General features: G+C 38.6%; 1 protein-coding gene across 5 annotated transcripts in view; it reads left to right on the top strand.

Moving 5' to 3' along the window:
* The window catches only part of PHTF1 (putative homeodomain transcription factor 1), an 86,395-nt gene that overhangs the window by 9,516 nt on the left and 55,808 nt on the right, over positions 1-21,071 (top strand). For 4 of the 5 annotated variants that reach the window (XM_072137630.1, XM_072137634.1, XM_072137633.1 and 1 more), the window contains exons 3-4: positions 1,190-1,252; positions 9,623-9,692. In XM_072137630.1, the coding sequence (XP_071993731.1) occupies positions 1,190-1,252; positions 9,623-9,692 (133 nt within the window). The remainder of the gene's footprint in view (positions 1-1,189; positions 1,253-9,622; positions 9,693-21,071) is intronic. The other variant, XM_072137632.1, reaches the window with a different exon arrangement.

The following is a 21,071-nucleotide window of genomic DNA, read 5'->3' as shown; positions in this document are numbered from 1 at the left end:
CATTTTTGAGGCTTAACTTCTTTTTAACAGCACATGCACAGTTAGTAGATTTTACACCTTTAAGCCAACATCTTTAAAAACTGTGGACCTCTACATAGTAAATTTTTAAGAAATGTATTTATTTATCTGAGATCTGCAAGTTTAGGTCCCATAGAAGTAATTGTAGCCCTGTTTGAACATGTGCACTAGTACTCAATTCAAATGGAGCACCCGGAGCCACTTGTGGACCATTATTCTTTGGAGGCCTCAGAGTCAAGCACTTGGTTGGTAGATCAGTGCTCAATTAGAGAAAACCTGTGATGTATTAATTTTCTGCTAGAATATAAAATAATACAACTTACTTAATGGCTGCTTTTTAGCCTTAGTCAGAGATATGCTTCCTGATCCAACTCCTCTCATAGCAGATCAGTTTTACAAATTCCATCAGGGAGGAGAGAAGATATCACTCAGCAGATTGGGGTTAGGTAGGAAAGCATCCAACTCTCCAGGAAGGCCTGATCCCACGGGGTGCACTGAATTAGAATCAGTAGGAAAGTAGACATAGCATTCTGTAGGGAGAAGGGGAAAAGTTCATGTTGGCCGTGTAAGAGTGTAGATTAAAACCTTCAGAACCAATCCCTTTCCTGTTATTGCATTTCTGTCTCTTGCTCCCTGGCATTCCAAAAGCTCATATGCTATAATTTAGGTGCATCAGTCAGGTTCCACCATGGCATCTAATAAGTTAAGTCCCAATTAATGCCATCAACAATCCCAGTTATTAGATTAAGCCCTCATTGGTGTGCCATCCAATGGTAGGATAGAATTCCAGCCAGTTACCAAATTGTCCACATACAACCTGCTGTGGCCCAGGTAAGAAAAAGAAAGTTTGATTGCAGATAAAGTTTATTATGGAAACAATCATCTAGCAGCCAGTGATTCTTTCTTTCTCTTATGTGACTCCATGGTGACAGACTAAAAACTATGTATAATTTGATCCTGCAGTCATACTTTTTTCCTCTCTCTTCCTACCTTTATCACAGACATTCTGTAAATTATCAAGGAGGGTACAGACATGACAGGTTATGACTTCATAAAAAGACTACACATATAGGTCATATAAAACTATAGGTCTGAACAGTATCTATAGAAACAGATCTCCACAGGAAGATATTCACACAACTGACAAAACAATCTCAATCTTTTTTTACAGATTGGAGCATATGATCAGCAAATATGGGAGAAGTCAGTAGAACAGAAGGAGATAAAGGTGAAGGTAATACTGTAATGCTGTGTTATAGTATAAAATAATCATATAGAGCATTAAAGTACATTTCACTCAGTAAAACGGTACAGAATGTAAAACCTTGATTGTGTTCAAGTGTAGTCGCTGTAGTTGTTGACTTCAGGGCAAGTAATGGCTACGTACTTGATGCGGTGAAGATTGTAGCTTGCATATTCTGTGTACTGTGAACGTCTGTTTGGTACACACTATAACTTGCATTAACAAATATCCTGCGGTCCGTATAGTAAGTTTTCGACATCAGAATCAGAGTGGTCAGTGGATAAATTCTGCATATATTGGAAAAAATACATGTCCCTCGATGTTTCGGAGTATATGGGTGCACAAGTAGGTTGTGCACAAGGAGGAAAAGCGGGTGCTCCTGCTGGAGAAATGAGTGCTCATTTCTCCAGCGGGAGCACCCACTTTTCCTCCTTTCCACCTGCGTTCCAGCGGTCATAGCACCGCATCTCATCTACTTTTCTACTTATACCTTGCAATCCGTGCCTGAAAAAGGTCTGATTGCTAAACTGTTTATTCCGGATTAAATAAATTCTCGATAAATTCTGTATCTGTCACCCATTGTTTATGTCAGGAGGCAGTGGTGGATGCTTAATATTTAGCATATGCTGTTGAACACAGCAGCAGATGACCACATACTTAATACCCGTCAACTTTGAGAATGTGTAAAGTGGGACAGTATTGGTGGTTTACACAACTCCTAAGACATGTCCTTTATACTGTCCCGCACCCCTAGTATTCTAGTGCAGTATAACATTTATGCTGTCCCCTAACTGCGATACCCCACTTAGTATAATGCTTCTGTCTGTATAATACCTGTTACAATGCACATTACTCCCTGTGCCTCCCTGATAATCCTGACTAATAGTGCCTCTCTTTCTGTAATTCCCACTTCCTACAACCACCTCCAATCTGCAACCCGGTCCCACTTATAATGCTGCCTTTAGGTAGTCTCTTATCAATGATATCCACTTTTATGTAGTCCTCACTCTTAACTCCCCCCCCCCCCACAAACACACACACACACACTAGTAGCCCTTACACCCTGCTGTCTGCGGCTTTTGAGGCTGCCAGGCACAATGACGTCATGACTTAATGACTTTTGGTCTCAGAACCACACTCAGCAGTAGCTTTGAGGCAGATAGCGTCTACATGCTGAACATAGCTCCCACCACCTAGAACAGACCCCAGTATATATGACTGGGCCACTAAATACAGAATTTTTGGGCGGTATGCTTTCTGCTTTCTAGCCTTTGAATGAGGTTCAGCCTTAGCTATTTGCGATGACAGGCATAACTGGTTGGAGTTTCTTCTAAGTTTTTGAACACGTGAGCTTAGATGTTGTCAGTGTCATACCTGAGGGCCTATGGTCCACCAGTGAAATTGAATTGATTGATCTGGGAAATATTACCTGTACATTCTTAGGCAGTGTTTACATTCAAATGCATCACAAAACACATTTGTATTAATGATGGTAATAACGCAGATGTTTTTTAAGTTGCGTTTTCCTATTGCTTTGAAATGTGTTCTAAAGAGAACCTGTCACCAGAGAACCCTCACAAGCCATATATAGTACCTGTTTGATTTTTTTTATAAATGTTCAACTGATGATTCTATCCATGGGATTAGAGCCAGCATTCTTGTAAAAAAAAAAAAAAGACTTTCACCGATTCCTCTGCTCCAGTCATGGAGGCGGGAGCTGCACAGTCAAGCTACCACACCCTCCTCACTGACACTGTTGCTCACAGTCCCCACCTTTTTGAGGGAGTGGTTATGATATATCAGAGCCCGAACACAGATCTCCTGCTCTCCCACCCTCAATAATTTCTTCGGTTATTAGGAGTGTCAGTGCGGAGGGGGGCTGTATACTGCAGTTCCCCTCAATCTTGTGGCCCCTCATATTATGCCTCCCTATACCGCCTCAATATTGTGGCAACCCTCTCCACCCCATATTGTGAACCCTCATCTCTCCACCATATTGTGGGCCACCCTCTACTCCCATATTATGCCCCCCCCCCTCATCCTGTGGACCCCCATAATCTCCACTTTATTTGGTGTCCCCCTTCATCCTGTAGGTCTCCTATCTTGTATTCAATAATTTTATCCTAATATTGTGTCACCCTCACCCCCCCCCCTATATTGCAGTCCCCTCATCTCCTCCTCATCCTTTGGGCCCCCTTCATCTCCACTTTGTATTATGGCCCCCTACATCTTGTGAGCCTCCTATCCTCGTTTCAAATAATAAACACCAGATTCTAACCTCTCCCCATTCCCCAGTAGCTCTCATCTTCCCCTGCTGCAGATATGTGCTGTGATGCCCGCAGACGTGATGAAATCATCACATCATGCCCGCATCACACAGCTACATCAGGGGAACCGTGATGATGCAGAGAGCTGATGGCTCTCTGCACCATTATCTTATTCAACTCTATGGGGCACATTTACTTAACCGGTCACTGGAGTTCACTGAATTGAACTGCATTATCCGTCTCGTCTATAATGCTGTGTGCGGCAATTCACTAAGATTGTGGTCCTGAAATCATGAATGTGACGCTTCCCCGCTCAGGTGCGACAAAGTGCACCATCTTTTTGTGGTGCATTTTAAACATAGGGCTGGTTAAATACTGCACTTCGTCCGAATCAGTCAGACCCTCCGACGACACGCACGCTAATTTGTATTGCATGGAAGCCAGTGCAGCTGTGTCACAAAAGGATCACGTGCGCCACAATCCCAGCGCATACCTGTGCAAGTCGCTTTATCCCCGAAAAAGGTGAACAGTCTGACTAAAATGCGCAGTGCGATCCTTAGTAAATGAGCCCCTATGTTTTGTGTCTAGAGAACGCAGATAGAGTTGAAGTCCTGGCACAGATGGGAAGAGGGTGGAGTTGACTGCAGCGACATAGCCAAAAGGTGTCAGGGGACTACAAGTGTTTTCACCACAATACTGGTGCTCTGTTCTCTATTAGTGCTCTGTTTTTGTTGTTTAATTTACATTAGAAGCATGGCTAGAAACATTTTCTTGAAGTAACTATTGAGTTTGAACTAAGGGTGTTTTCTTTTTTAAAGAGCATACAATGATCACATTAATGCTACAGCAATATGTACAATTATACACAATTTTTGCATATAAAAATAAAGGTATGAACTAAAGGTTTTTGACGACATCTGCTGGAAGGATATGGAAATTCAGAATTTGGAAGTACAGAATCTGTAATTTATATAGCACCATCATATTCTGCAGGGCTTTCCAGACATTAAAGAGAAATAGCATGGTCATATAAAACAAAAAAGATAAGAGTCCTATGAGGATGAATACTATACCGTTTCCTTTTGTTATATTTTGGTCTTTTGACTTCTACAATAAAGGAATTGAAAGTGGTTGTTGAACGCACTATAAGGGCTTATAGTCCTGATGAAAGTTTATCTTGATCCATTCAGAGCCACATGAAACATTGCTCTTGGCTTTCACATCTACTGAAAATATAGATGCACATTGATTTCAATGGATTGTAACACATTTTTCACTTATCCCTTTAAACATAAAATTTTCTCCTTGTAAAAACATTTGTTTGCAATGTTTTCCAGTAGTGAAAACTTGAACTGATACAGTTCCCATAATTTCAGATGCCGGCACCGATCGCGGGTGTTTTCTTGCAGAACGCCGCCGGCGCCATCTTTCCAAGGATCGCCGCTCCCCGTGACGTCATCGGGGAGCGGCGATCCATTGCCATGGTAGCTTCGAGTCTCACGAAGACCCGAAGCTACTTCGGGTTAACCCATTCATTACAATGTGCTATCAGCACTTTGTAATGTATGAGGAGTAAAATCCCCATATACTGCCATACTGTAGTATGGCAGTATATGGTAGGATCGATCAGACAACCTAGGGTTAAAGTACCCTAGGGAGTCTGAAAAATAGTAAAAATAAAAACTAAAAAAAAGTTAAAAAAAAAATTATAATAAAAAAACCTAAAAATTCAAATCACCCCCCTTACCCTAGAACTGATATAAATATAAATAAACAGTAAAAATCATAAACACATTAGGTATCACCGCGTCTGAAAATGCCTGATCTATCAAAATATAATAACGTTTTTTTACTGTGTTTAACCCCGTAACGGAAAATCGCGTCCAAAGTCAAAACTGGCACTTTTTTTGCCATTTACAAAAAAAATTAAAAATTCTATAAAAAGTGATCAAAAGGTCGGTCGTACAGTCCTAAAAATAATATCATTGAAAACATCATCAAAAGTTGCAAAAGTTGACACCACCCTCAACTCCATAAATCAAAGTATGAAAAAGTTATAAGCACAAGAAGACGGCAAAATAAAAAAAAAAAATTTTGTTCATGAGGTTTTAATTTTTGTAAATGTATGAAAACATTATAAAACCTATACTAATTTGGTATCCCTGTAATCATACTGAACCAAAGAATAAATTAGATGCGTCATTTGTGGCGTGAAGTGAAAGCCGTAATATACAAGCCCACAAGAATACGACACAAATGCGGGTTTTCACCATTTTCACTGCATTTGGAATTTTTTTCCTGCTTCCCAGTACATGGCATGGAATATTTAATACCATCACTATGAAGTGCAATTTGTTACGCAAAGAAAGAGCCTTCACATAGCTTTTTATGTGTAAAAATAAAAAAGTTATAGATTTTTGAAGGTGGGGAGTGAAAAATGGAAATGAAAAAACGGGAAAGGGCCCGGTCCTTAACCGGTTAAAGGGAACCTGTCACCAGGGACCTCATTTTTCACTAAACACAGATTCTAAAGGCCCATGACACCTGCAGTGCAAACATGCCTCTCTGCCTTTTCTAAGCATTTTTATTACAATATAATTGCATTTCAAAAAACAACATGTGACTTGTCTGAGCTGCAGCCTGTATCCATGTTTGTGCTCCTGTACAGCTTGTCCCTCCCCGACTGATGTCAGGCTGACTAGGCTGTGACCTCTGAGAAGGAGCAGGAGGAGGAGCTGTACAGGAGCACAAAGGTGGGGGCCAAGCTCTGAGGAGTGAGTAACACAGACAGGGCACATGTTGTTTTTTTAAATGCATCCAAACCAAAGCCCAGACACTGTGACTACCCCAGGATTTTGTCAGGATGCAAGGTAAGTTATAACACACAATTATATTGTAATGCAAATGGTTAGAAAAAGCAGAAATGCATTTTGCACTGCAGGTGTGATGGGCTTCTGCAACCTGTCTTTAGTGAAAATGAGGTGCCTGGTGACAAGTTCCCTTTAAAAGGGTATTCCAGAAATCAGCATAATTCATATACAAATGGGTATAAGCAAATATGTAATTAGTTTTTATTTGAAATTTTTCTCCCCTTAGCAGAAAAATGCTGCAGACATACACAGTAATGAAGAATGAAAGTGTTACTGGTCCTTTAATCCGTTGATTTTCTCCACACGGAGGAGACACAGGACAGAAGATGGCTGGTGGTCAGATGTGCACATTACATGTCCTGCACTAGCCTGGGCAGATCATGTGATCATCACTGTTTGGTTGTATTTGGTTGGTTGCAGTGCATCCAGCATGGCCAGTGTTGTGGCGAGACGCTATCTCTGTGGGGTAATGTGCACATCATTACTATGGTAATTGAGCAGAACAGTCTGTTGCATCATCACTGGGAGCAGAGCATAAGATCTAAAGGTTCAAGGACTTGTAGTTTCTAGTGGCGGCCATCTTGGTGATAACTATGCATACTTTAGAGAGGCTATAAAATTTTATGAATCATAAACTATTTAAGCTCCAATTTGCGACTAATGACAATGACTTTTGTTATATTCATTTATTTATAGCATCATGGGTTTTTGTATCAGACGTTCATATTCCCGGAATACACCTTTAATTTTTTTTTTTACAAACTAAGCAGAATTTGTTAATGACGTATATATTTGAAAAATGGCCAATACATCACCCCCACATACAATATAAATAATTATCTCAAATAACGGTTACGATTTAACAGTCACAAGATATATACATTGCTCAAAAAATAAAGAGAACACTTAGCTAGTTTGCTGTGAACAATGTCCAGAGCATGGAGCAGATCCAAGGAGACGAGGAAGCAGTACACCAGGGGAGCGGGCCATAGGAGAGCAACCCAGCAGCAGGACCGCTACCTCCTCCTTTGTGCAAGGAGGAACAGGATGAGGGGTGTACACATTACACTATTTAATGAACAAAGAATTGCAACTAACATTTTTCATTCATTGAAATCTAGAATTTAGTATTTAAGAGTTTACTTTATTTTTTGAGCAGTTTATATATATTCATACTAAAAGATAATATTTTTTTTTCTAAAGATAAATTAAGCTTAAAAAAGGTGTTCATAAAATGACAGAATTGGATGGCTATGTGCTCAATGCAGTAGCCATGCGCTGCAACTGCAGATTCTTAAAACAAACAGCCAGGAAAGTGGTAACATATGTATGAATATTATGAACCATGTCTTCGGTTTCAAGAGATATATCTAAATACATGAACAGTAATAAACAGTATTGTATAATATTTCATTTTGAAAACCCCAAGGGGCTGGGTAGAGAAAAAAATAGAGCATACTTACACTGCTTTTGCTCCTAGTTCCCCTGTTGCTCCAGAACAACCAGTTTTCATGTCTGCTCCTTAGGATGTTTGTATATAAGTATATGTAGTAAAGGTTATAGGAGAAATTGTAGTTTGCTGGGTAACCATGGCAACTAGAAGAAAAACATTCTCTGTGTACATTGATGGCTGCTCTCAAAAAGAAGACAAATTATGCAGAATTCTGTCTATTAAAAATTACGAAGCTTCTTTTGTATTTCTTCACCAAACAGAGAAAACAAAAAAGTGTAGAACTCCTAAATTACAGAAACTTATTTATCTACCATCTGTTTGTGTTACTAAGTAGCAATTTCAGAGAACCTACCAGCATATGTACAAGGATATTTAAGAATATTAAGTGTATTAATAATAGAGCAAGAAATACAAATGTTGTTCAAAGGTCAACCCAGTTGGCCACAATAGCATTAAGTAGAAACATCTGTTCAATAGCCAGCTTACAGAAAGTCAATGTTAGGCACAAAGCATAACTAAACCTTTGGAGCCAATTTTTCTATTTCAGAAATTAATAGAGCAGGTAGTAATCTTTGTAATATACTTTATTGCACAGTTAAAAAATAAAAAACATAATAAAAAAAAACATGTACTTACCTCCGGGGGCTCTCCCGTTCTCCAGCCCTGCGATCTCTACTGCCCCATGTAAAAAAAAACAGGTGCACGGAAGCAATGTTGCGCTCAGCTTCCGGCTGGCCAAGGTGGCTGGCCACACCCCACCCATCCCTATTCACAGCATTGTATCATTTGGGATGGGCTCAGCTGGCCGGAAGCTGAGCTTTCGTGCACCTGTTGGTTTACATGTTTTAGATACGCCGGGAGGTTAGTACATGTTTATTTTTTTCACCCACCCTATCCCGGCAACCAATGGGGTTTTTATACACTCCGAAAACCCCTTTAATCATTCAAATCTGTAAGGCGATTAGACTATCCGAAGGCTGTCTGTGAAGACATAAGTTATTAGAAACATTACCAGGCTACGTTACCTTTCAGCTGTCAGGAAATAAAGCTGATTTACACAAACTTCTGTAATAAGTAAGTGGGGTAGAGGAAAAAGAAGGACACAAACATATTTAATTCATAAAGTATATTATAAAGTTTACTATTATCAGTTACACTAACAGTTCTGCAATTTTATTAAAAGTTTATTCACACTTTAAACCATAACAAGAAACAATGAGGTTTTCCAATGACAATGACTTGACACCTGAGACCTGGGATACAGGAAAGACATAAGAAGGCATATCAAGCTAAATATGTAATTAACTATAAGGGGAAATATTTTTACCCTACAATGCAAAAAAATAATAATAATGAAATTGCCCTTGACATTTAATATGTGACTAAATAGGTGAATAATTAGCTTTATAACTTGTAACAGTTGGATGTGAATTGGCCCCTATTTATAGGGGGTGTCCGACTGTTATCAAAATTTACCTGACGGGCTGGGGATGGCTTTTTAAAAAAAATGTGTTCTCACCTTCTTCAATCCTCCAAGTGTCCTACTCCTGGTTTGTAAGGGCACGGTAACTCTACTCCAAAAACTTCCGGGTGGCCTGGCATGTCCAACCGTCTTCTGTCCCAGCGCCTGATATATCTCTGATACATGAGACGGCTGGGAGGGCCATGCCACCTACTACTGACTTCATTGTACTTTTGGCACCACGTTGCGTGTTAGAAAAGATGATGATGGTTCATCCAAACTAATCTTTTTGTTTTCTCTTTTAATCAGGGTCTTAAAAATAAACCAAAGAAGAAGGTGTATATGAAATCAGACCTAATTGATGTTGATCTGGTGAGAGGTAAGGGTAATTATGGTTATAATGGGGGAGATTTTTTAGAAATGTCTGTGAGCAGAACTGTTTTAGTTACCCATGGCGACCAATCAGAACTTTAATTTTCCCACAGCAGTTTATAAAATTAAAGCTGAGCTCTGACTGGTCTCCATGGGCAACTAGAAGTGTTTTACCACTTCTGATAAATTTTCCCCTATATTTTTATAATTGTGATTAGTTTGGTTTAGCTCAAAGACTGTAATTGAAGGGATATTTACTCATAATAATTATTTAGATAATAGCTTTTGGACAATCGAGAACAATAAAGTCATCAAGTCATCCACTACCACAAAATACCACTTGTCTGAAACAACTAGGAAGCCAGTAAATTAGAAGTTTTGATACATAGCTGAATTTTACAGTAGGTCCCTTCAACTGCTAATCGAGTCAAAAAGTATTTGTCACTAGGCACTGCAGCTGTGGTCCTGGATACCTCCTCATAACAAAAGTCAGCCCTTCAGTCTGGGCAAGCTGGGTCTTCTAGTCCCCCCTCCTCATTATATTTGTCTAATACTGGGGGAACTACATGTAACAGCATGGATGTGCAGGGGCTCCTACACTTTATTTTGTGACTGGAAATAAACAAATTATAGTAAAGAAGTGCCAAATCACTGCAAGGGCTGACAGCTGGAACCCCCAAAAATTGAATTAATAAGTTAATTAAAATCTGATTCAGATTTTTATGTTTAATTTACATTTTACATTCAGACAATGGATGGATAAATTTTACTGGCTTTATTGTTTTCGACAGTGTAGCATTTTAGTATCCAGCATAATATTACTCTACAAATTAGTATTAATTCAAAATGCTGGTATCATTATAACCCTAATTCCAGTGGTTCTCCATCTTTTACCTACTACATCATAACTAGGCATTTAGGAAATTTGTTTATTTTCAAGCACTGTTATTTATAGAGGTGAAACAGCCAATAGAATTATATTAAAATATATAAAGAAAACACAATTGTTTCTTCTGTATAGTGTTTCTTTTCTACTTAGATCAAAGCACACCTGCTTCTAAAGCCAGCATAGATCATTTTGTTTAACCCCACCTAGTAAAACCAATATTTATAGCTACTGTTTATTAGCAGTCATTCAAACCAAAAACACTATATACCTGCTAGTCACACGTAGGATGAGAAGAAACAGACAATAGCAATGAAACCATCCAACCACTGCCACTCCTTATGTCTTATGGAAAACATTTTTCCCAGTACCATTTTGTTACCAGTCCATCAGAAAGCTACATTTTTGGATATGAACAAATAAAGCGAATAGCACTGTCATTTGTATTTTTCATTCATGCAGACATAGTGTTCACATTGAGGGAGTTGTAACAATATGGCATAGGCTCTGCCAGTGCAAAGACAACAGTAGTTTTTTGCTGCGCCACATTTATCACTGAGAAGTTAAATTGTATCTGCATTTATTTAAAGGTGTTGTCCCTAGTAGCACCCCAGGATGACCGGAGCAGCTGATCGCGCATATACCGGCTGCCCCGTTCAACTCTATGGAGATTGCAAGTACGTTGCTTGTCAACTCCGTAGAGCTCAGCACGTGCATGTGCGACTGGTCATCTCAGGGTGCAATGGGGTACATTGGACTCCCTTTTTTGTGATCCGTGGGGGTTCCATCATTGTGACCCCCACTGATTATTAAGTTAGGCCTTATCCTGTGGATAAAGTCTATTCCTTGTATCAGCATAGTCAGTTGTGGAGTTGTGGTTTTAGGACTATTTTTGATATATGCAGGGGAGACGGTATGTTCAGCTGTGTGAGGGGTACCGGTATATATATTCTATATATTGGGATCACTGTGTTATATTTGTTATCTGCAGGCAATATTATAGTGTGGTCAGTTGTGTTTTGTATGGGGTATATACTATTTAGGAGCGCAGCATGGGACAAACGGTAGTGTGAAGATGTGCTGCAAAAGAAGACAAAACTTGGTGCCAAGTGTGATAATTTATGAATGGAAAAGACCTACTAAATGCATTTGTCTAACAAATATGGGAGTCTCTGACCTTCTAGGTTGTGAGACACCGTCTCAGATGTGAATTGTTATGCTTCTTTTAATAAATGAAATTAAACCAGAGAGACCAGACCTTATGGAATAGGGGGATTTTAATTTTCAGGCATCTTCACCATGGCTCACCTCTTTTCCATCCACATAACATGATTTAGAGCCTGTGTCCATTGGGCTGTAGTTGGGGACACTGTAGACTTCCATATGATATGTCGAGCTGTGAGAATATAGTGACGCAGAAACCCTCACTTGACCAAGGATATAAAGACCGTGAAAAATAGAGAAAAAGTGTATACCAGGACTAGCTGTTCCTTTTGCCCTACCAGCATATGTTTGAGGAAACATTTTGTGAAGCTTGTCTGGAGTTTGTTACCATCTGGAAAGGATTTTAAAGCTTGTTTCTCGCAATTGTGCAGAGACAGAGGATTTGTGAGTCAAAATGGAAGCTGTGAGCCAATCCTGGGCGAGAAGGTCATACGCAGCTCAAACTACCAGGTGTGTTAATAGGAGATAGAGGTAATCTTAACTCCATCCTCCAAAAACCACCCATAGAGAGGAGAGATGGAGTTTCTAGAAGCTTGCAAAGATGTGTGTAAGTGTTCAAAAGGGGTTAGGTCTTTAGGGATTGAATGAAATCCTTCAATTGTCAGAAACCCCTTACTAGCTCTTAGCATTGCAGATCTGCGGGGTAGTTCTGGTAGGCAGACCAAATAAAAAGTGATCCAGAAATTTCAAAGGGCATTCTCGGTTAGAAAACTGTGTGAAATGGCCAAGCAATATGGTTAAATTGTGTTTACACCAAATTGTATCCCACTGGGACAGTAAAAGTGGTGTACATTGGTAGCATAGGAGGTCCAGTGGGAAGCCAACAGGGAGAATGGATTCATTGTAGCATCCAGTTTAACCCAAAGTCTAAAGGAGGAACCTATGACCGGGTTCATTGTGCCTGCCAAATGATAGGTTGATTTTGAATTGAGACTGCAAGCCCTTGTGAGATGTTTGGGATGAAAATCTCTGTAATAAAGGTTATAATAAGTATAGGCTATAATTATAATCCTATCTCTAAACATGTGTTTTGGAACATCAGCTGAGATTATTTTTATAGATGGTATATGGCCTTGGAAAGAAATAGGAAGAAAACTGCAACTGAGTAGTACATAGATGAAGGAGTATAATTTAGATGAGCACTGAACAGTAAATACACTGGAGATGAAAATAATGTTATCTCCGCTGATCAATATTTGATGGATTTTTGTAAGGGGTACACTGTCTCACTAGAACAGTTTTACAAAAATGACCAAAGGATATCAACATAAAACCTTTATTTTGCAAAAAATGTGACCGTCATAATTAGAGAACAGAAATGACTGGAGCACAGAGAAAGAAAATTACATTTTCTAAAGTTTTCAACAATCACCAAAGAGCAGAAAGTGCACAGGCCTTTGCTTTGAATGACTTTAGCATATCTGTAGCCACAGGACAATAGGGTTTGTCAGATAATAAAGTAAATTAGCAGCAGGTGTCAGATTAACACCAATAACTTGCAGGTTTCTGAAAGTGATCTCTAATTTTGAGCAGTATTCTTTTACAATGATCACATTCACATTTTGTAAACACAATCTGTATTATTTCACTTCATTTTTATACAGAATGCCATTGCTGGCGGCTCTGTATGTTTTTATTAAAATGGCTTATTCACCAGTTCTCATTTTATGCCTGCATTACTGCCATATCTGAAAGGTCTCAGTACACATGAAGTTAATGGAGTGATAAGTTCAGTGCACAAATAGAGATGCCACAAGAAGAAAGCAGATAACAGTAGATACGTTTCCTTGGAAGGTTTATTATCGCTGCGTCAAGGCACATACACAGAGAAGCTTCAAAGGTCACAAACAATGAAGGTAGTTTATACACAGACACACTGTCATGTAAATACTAAAGGCTTGAAAGGTGACACCATAACTTTTAGGTTATATAATACAACTTTGTGCAACAGTGACATGAAATTATGGACATTGTACATTCTAGTGTGCACTGCTGGACATACTGTGCAAAAAACCTTCATTACCTCTTTGAGAAGATGACCCCTTTATCTAGAACAAAACATTCCCCATGTAGTGAGAGGATTGCCACTCAGAGAAAGCTACCACCATAGAAATGATGTCAAGATATTCTCAACGCTTCTATAGCATCTGTAGCACTTTGGTTTTATGGTTACTTTGGAAAACCATGGCCAAGGAAAGGAGTAAAACATATTTACCTTTCTTAGTCTTCTCATTCCCATGGTTCCACCCTCCAGTCTGCTGTCTACACCTCAGCTAGGGCTCAAGTGTCTTCAGTCATGTTACTTCTGCAGCCAATTATATGCTATTGGCAGGAGTCTCATTACCACAGACACATTTGGCCTGGCCAAAAGGTGTAAGCAGTGGGAATGGAGGGTTGCACCATGGAAACTTGAAGCTGCCCCTGATCTGACTGCCTAGGGGTTTTCCAGTATTACTGGAAACTGCCATTAACAGACTATTAATGCTAACCCCTTAATTACCAGCCATTTTTGGGCCAAAGCGCCTATGCACTTTTTGTCATATTCACCACCACTTAAAATTTAAAATGGTCAGTTAACATTTAATTGTGGGGGAAGTTTAGATTTCTTTAATTTATTATGTTCATCGTGTGGTAGAAATTAACATTGTAAACCTTTATTCTCTAGGTCAGTACAATTTTGGAGACATCAAATGTTTGTCTTTTGACTTTTGTATGATGAAAAAACTTTTCATGTCACCATTTCAATACAATAAAAAAAATTTTAGGGCATAGGACTTTGTTTATGCACTTTTTTTGTGGTATGAGCTGGATTTTTTTAAATTAAGTTTTAATTAATCCCCAGGAGAACTTAAACATGAGATCATTTGATTGCTTGTAAAATATACTGTACTACTTTTATTGCACAGTGTCATATACACTGTCAACCAGTAGCGTAACTTGAAGCTGATGGGCACCAGTACAAATTCTGTGCCAGGCCCCCCAACTATAACCTATGGTTTACAGTACTAGTTTTTTCATATGCCTCTTGAGCCCCGATTGCACCTTCTCAAGTTACTATTTGACGCTGCCTCTGGCAGACGACAACCTGCAGTTTTGCTACATAACTCCTCTAAATGCTGCAGTCGCCTTTAGCACAGAATCTAAAGATTTACTGTTCGGTGCTGCCACAAAGCTCCCTGCACATTGGTAACATATTACTAGCAGTGTGTAGGGAGCAGGGTAGGAGATGATGCTCAATAGGTTGATTTGTGCACTGCCTGTTCACTTCCTAATGTTTTTGGCCCCCTAATTGGGACATAAATAGGCAGTGCAGAGGGAGCAAAAAGTAAAATGACTTATTGTTTTGTCTGGATTTTATCTAATTAGGCGTAGAGAGATAGAGCACAATAAAGAAAATAAAAGGTAATTATGTCTGAAATATGGTAGTTATAACTATGAAGAATCACATTTTCCTTGAGAAATTGAATAGAACAGCATATAAAAAACTTGTAGAAAACTTTGTTAGGCCAAAATAATGCAACCTGGAATTGTAAAAGAGATACCGTAGTATGTATAAAAAAGGTCGGTAGGCAATAAGCCCCCAAACCCGGCTCTCACCACAAATTTTTGGACGATGTCTCTCTCACTGGAGTGCACGGACTGGTCTGGAGCTTGACCATGCAAACATGAACTTGACGAAACATATAGCTTCATGTCCAGCACACAGCGATGAGTAAAAATACTTGCTTTATTAATCCAAGGGGTAAAACCACATAAGAAAATGTACAGCTAGCGTCACCGACCAGATTAATAAAGCAAGTATTTTTACTCATCGCTGTGTGCTGGACCTGAAGCTATATGTTTCGTCAAGTTCATACCGTAGTATGTAGTACAAAACAAAATATAGTCCTAAAATAGGTGCATTCATTACATCCCAAAAATTTTGCACATGCAAAAGAGATCCCAATAATAAAGAAACAAGAAATTATTTGCCAAGGTTTGGAGACTCATTAATGAAGCTAGTGAAAGAAATGTACCTCAAGGTTTTGGCGTCATGGGATTTGGGCTTCTGCAGAGTGTCAAATTTCAGCACATATCGACTTATAACTTTGTACTGGGAAATTTAGTACTGTATGCTAGCAAGATTTAACACCTTACCAACATGTGATTTACAGTTACATCACATGGCTGTGACGTAATCTGTATAATAGGGGCTCATGGGCTGAGCCCACTTCCTACAGGGGGGTGTTTTCTGCATAATGATGCAAACACCCATTGTAACAACCACAATCAGTGCTGACATCCAATTGTGGGTGTCAAACTTTTAAATGCTGCAGACACATGGGTGCCGCCATCTTAATATTTATTGCCACCACCCAATGACATCATTGGGTGGGGGGGATGATGCATTTAGGCAGATCTGTAACATTCTCTCTGTGGCAAACGATACAGATCTGCAGTATTTTTATCATATACAGGCGGTCCCCTTCTTAAGAACACCTGACTTACAGATGACCCCTAGTTACAAACAGACCTCTGGTAATTGGTAATTTACGATACTTTAGCTCCAGGCTACAATAAATAGCTGTAACAGTTATCACAGGTGTCTGTAATGAAGCTTTATTGTTAATCCTGGTTCTTGTGGCAATCCAACATTTTTAAAATCCAATTGTCACGGAGACCAAAAAAAAAAATTTCTGGGGTTATAATTATAAAATATACAGTTCCGACTTACATTTTTTTTTTTTTTTTTTTTTTTATAAAAAATCTTTTATAGATTGCTTAGATATACATAGTTTATGTCTCTACACATTAATATCACTAACTCGTTTTTATGCTTGTCATATTCCATCGTTGTTATTATCATTATTTCTATGTTGCAGAGAAATAAGTCTTAATTTATGTTTTTATTAGTGTAATGTATGCAATTCCCTGATATACTAACCGTCATGCCCATTGTTATGCCCAATTCTCAAGGACACTATATATACAAATCCGGGAGCCTTTCCCTCACCACAGTTCATCAGTCATGCCATAACGACATGCGCCAAAAAATTTTTTGGCGCACGCTCCGCATTCCGGCACCACAGACGTTTTGTGCGCAATCTCACATTAGTCGCACTTTTGTTTTGCACACGCGCGCCTCACCACTGACGATCCACAGTATTCACATCCGACGCTTTCCACAAGATCTCGCGACATTTCAGCGCCATCTTACCTTCCACCACATGACTGAACTCTGCTTCTTGATTGGCTCCTGGTTTCTTTTTAAACCCGGCTCGTCGCCCTGTTGATCACACCCCCAGACGAAGGCTGTTCCATCAGCCGAAACGCGCGTCGGGTTGCTGCTATCCTGGGCAACGATCACAATATGGGTAAGCTCGTCACAAGGATTCATATGTATTGATTTTTAGGTTACCAATTCTTTATTTTCCACGCTTCCCATTATGATTGACTTTACATCCCCATTTGGCCACTGTTGCCCTTACATATTATTCATCTAGGTGTTATGATCGGTTGCCTGCGATGCAACTCTTGCTTGTGTCCCCTCTCATAGTGGGTTCACTTTTAAACCACTTTTGTTGTCATTTGACCCAATAAAATTTATACTTTGTACTATTAATAACTTTGTCCGGCTGTTTATGTTGGTCTTTTTCACCCCTCTTCATTTGGGGGTTGAAAGATAGGTTCTGATTAATGTTTTCCAACAAGCCCCATGAGCAGTATTACAGGGAAGGCTAATTACATTATCGTGGATTCTTTGCACTGGCAATCTTTATTACCCCTTTTTTCTCCCCTTCCCTATAGAGCGTGTTCAATTTCAGTTAACAGTTCCGACTTACATGCAAATTCAACTTAAGAACAAACCTTCAGAACCTATCTTGTACGTAACCCTGGGACTGCCTTTTCTGCAATACTGTTTTATTCCAGTATATGGTAGGAGTAACCAGGCCCTCTGGGGGTAAAATACCCTTGAAGGTCTAATAAACACTTAAAAAATAATTAAAATTAAAAAAAATCATCTCTATTTCCCTAGATAAGAAATAAAAATAAAAAAACAAAAGAAAATCATAAACATGTTAGGTATCACAGTGGTCATCTATCAAAATATAACGATTATTCCCAGAGGTGATTCCCATAATCCAAAATCGTAGCAATGAAAATATCCACTAGTCCTTCAAAAAATGACATCTCATACAAGTCCATGAAAAAGTCAGTCGTGCCAGTATATGACGAACCAAAGAAACATTTTTCCGCTCATAAGGTTTACATTTTGAAAAAAAAAAATCTATTACATTGTAAATTAGGTATTTCCGCGATCACACCAATCCATAGAATAAAGAAAGAGGAGGTGTCATCTGGAGCGCACAGTGAAAGCCGTAAAAACAGAGCCCTCAAGGAAATTCTGCAAATGCATTTTTTCATCAATTCTCACACATTTGGAATTTTTTTCCAGTTTCCCATTCCATGGCATCGAAAATTAAATACTGGCAAAAGGAAGTACAATTTTTCATGCATAAAACCTCTTTGAGTTCTAAATGGCTTAACAAAATATATTAGTATTATAGTCATCTTGAGGAAACCCCTTTTAAAGATTGGCATTTCGTATATCCTGTGGAAACATGGTCAATTATGTATTACTGCTATGTTTGTATTTCTTCACACTTCTAAAAAGGTTGTCAATAATTTATTTTGTAGGTAACAAACTTTGGGGAAATGAGATGGTGATAAATGAACGTGGTTGTCAGCATACAATATATATAATAGATGTTGCCTCATGGCAAGTTTTCATTTCACAAAAATTACAGTGTATTGCACAGTATACATTCAGAGATACATTTATACATTGTCAATTAGAAATAAGAAAAGGAAACACCAAAGGAATATTTCCATAAAAACTTTATAATTTTATGGAAAAATTGGAATAAATTTAAAAAGCAGCATAAATACACAGGTTAATTATACACAGGAATCCACCAATGGCTGACACTGTAGACATTTTGCTCAATTCAATTTATTACATATAAAAATATAGCAATCACACCAGTCAATACAATGTAGTAGACTAAGAGAACAGATAAAAGGAAAAAAGGTTCTCATAGGGCAAATACCCGTTGGTTCCAAGGTCTATTTATGGCTATACAGGCAGTATAGTATACGTACAGGATAGGTTCTGTAGGTTTGTTCTTAAGTTGAATTTGTATGCAAGTCGGAACTGTATATTTTAGAACTGTAACCCCAGCCAAAAATTTTTTTGGTCTCTTTGACAATGGATTTAAAAAATGTTGGGTTGCCATAAGACCCAGGATTAACAATAAAGCTTTATTGCAGACACCTCTGATAACTGTTATAGCTGTTTATTGTAGCCTAGGACTAAAAAAGTATGCTAAGTGCATAACCACTGAAAAGGTTTTATGGGAATGTGTAACACTGCAATTCTCCTTCCGGGTTCCTCTAAAGAAGGCCGAATAGCAATGTGTAGTAGGGTTAGAAATAACAGTGGAGTTTCTTCACTGCACTGCTACACCAAATCAATCCAATAGGTAGGTTGATCACAGGGGAATTTATTTATTGTGCTTCAGACAGGTGAACTACGCATTTCAGGAGCAAACTGCTCCCTTCATCAGGTTCTTAAAAGGTTATTAAAAGAATGTAAGAAATTTACCATAATAGTAGTGGTGCTAGAATTATAAAAGTGGTCCTTTGGGGTGTACCTCAGGGTTTAAAAATGTATATATCCTTATCACAATTAATACTATATTTTACATAATTTCACAGATCACAATTAAAAGAAGAGAAAACTTCAATGTATGTGCCATCATTATAAGCACCAATACTTCACAAAATCACCATTGGAACATCATTAAAAATTCATAAGTAGTAAATAGTGAAATAGTAAATAGTGATATTTCATATATAACAAAAGTTAATAGTAATAAGAGTAAGAGCCAATACATACTTGAATAAAAAAACAAATGTACAATTACCTTATATACTCGAGTATAAGCCTAGTTTTTCAGCACAAAAAATGTGCTGAAAACCCAAACTCGGCTTATACTCGAGTAAAAAATATATAGGTTTTACCAGGTTTTTGTGGTAAAATTAGGGGCCTCGGCTTATACTTGGGTCGGCTTATACTCGAGTATATACGGTAAATATTTTTGATGGGAAGTGAGTGTGCATTAAATAAATTTAATATGTAAATGGTTGAGCCTACGGTCACCTTTAGTAGAGTGCCAAGGTTTTTTAGATCTTAATTATGGTTATTCTTACCATGATCAAGTTGATGGAGGTGTTTCTATGATGGAGTAGATGGTACTGGGGCTTACTGTGGAAGAATGGCATGTTTTTAGAATAATATCAGATTGCTAGTTTTAGATTAATATCAGATTGCTGTTATTGATCGCTGTACTGACCCAATACTAGTGTTTATTATGAGGGAATGTGACTCACCCAATACGAGTAGAGGACCAAGGTTAGGCACTGTTATAAATGACAAGCCCTGGGGATAGATAGCATCTCTCCATAAAAGGCACTCTCACTCCCGATGCTTTATTTATAGTGGCGGGAAGGCGATGCAGGATGTCTTTAACCATCAGCTGAGAAACTATGCACATGCGGAATGGTGTCTTCTTCGTACCAGGGTTTTCATAGTATCATAGTATATAAGGCTGGAAAAAGACACAAGTCCAACCTTTAAGAATTAAATAAATGTTTTATCCCCATAACCCGTGATATTTTTTCTCTCCAGAAAGTCATCCAGGTCTCTCTTGAACATGTACATAGAGTCGGCCATAACAACCTCCTGCGGCAGAGAGTTCCATAGTCTCACTGCTCTTACAGTAAAGAACCTTTGTCTATGTTGATGGTAAAATCGCCTCTCCTCTAGGCGTAGAGGATCCCCCCTTGTCCTGGTCACAGGCCTAGGTATAAAAAGATCTTTGGAGAGATCCTTGTACTGTCCGTTCAGGTATTTGTACATTGTAATGAGGTCTCCCCTCAGTCGTCTTTTTTCTAAACCGAATAAACCCAAATTTTGTAATCTGTCAGTGTATTCTAATCCCCTCATTCCCCTAATAATCCTGGTTGTTCTCCTCTGCACCCGCTCCAGTTCTACTATATGCTTTTTATACACTGGTGCCCAAAACTGTACACAATATTCCATGTGTGGTCCGATAGTAGTATCCTTTGTCTGTCAGTTGGACATTACATACATATATTCACTGGGACCTATTTTGTTAGTATATGTCTGGTTTGAAGAGTATCAGGGTATAGATTTGATGTGGGGATATATTC

The sequence above is a fragment of the Engystomops pustulosus genome, chromosome 2 (assembly GCF_040894005.1).
Source record: "Engystomops pustulosus chromosome 2, aEngPut4.maternal, whole genome shotgun sequence".
Lineage (NCBI taxonomy): Eukaryota > Metazoa > Chordata > Amphibia > Anura > Leptodactylidae > Engystomops > Engystomops pustulosus.
The sequence above is the reverse complement of the archived record's forward strand: the minus strand, read 5'-3'. Positions and strand labels throughout refer to the sequence as shown.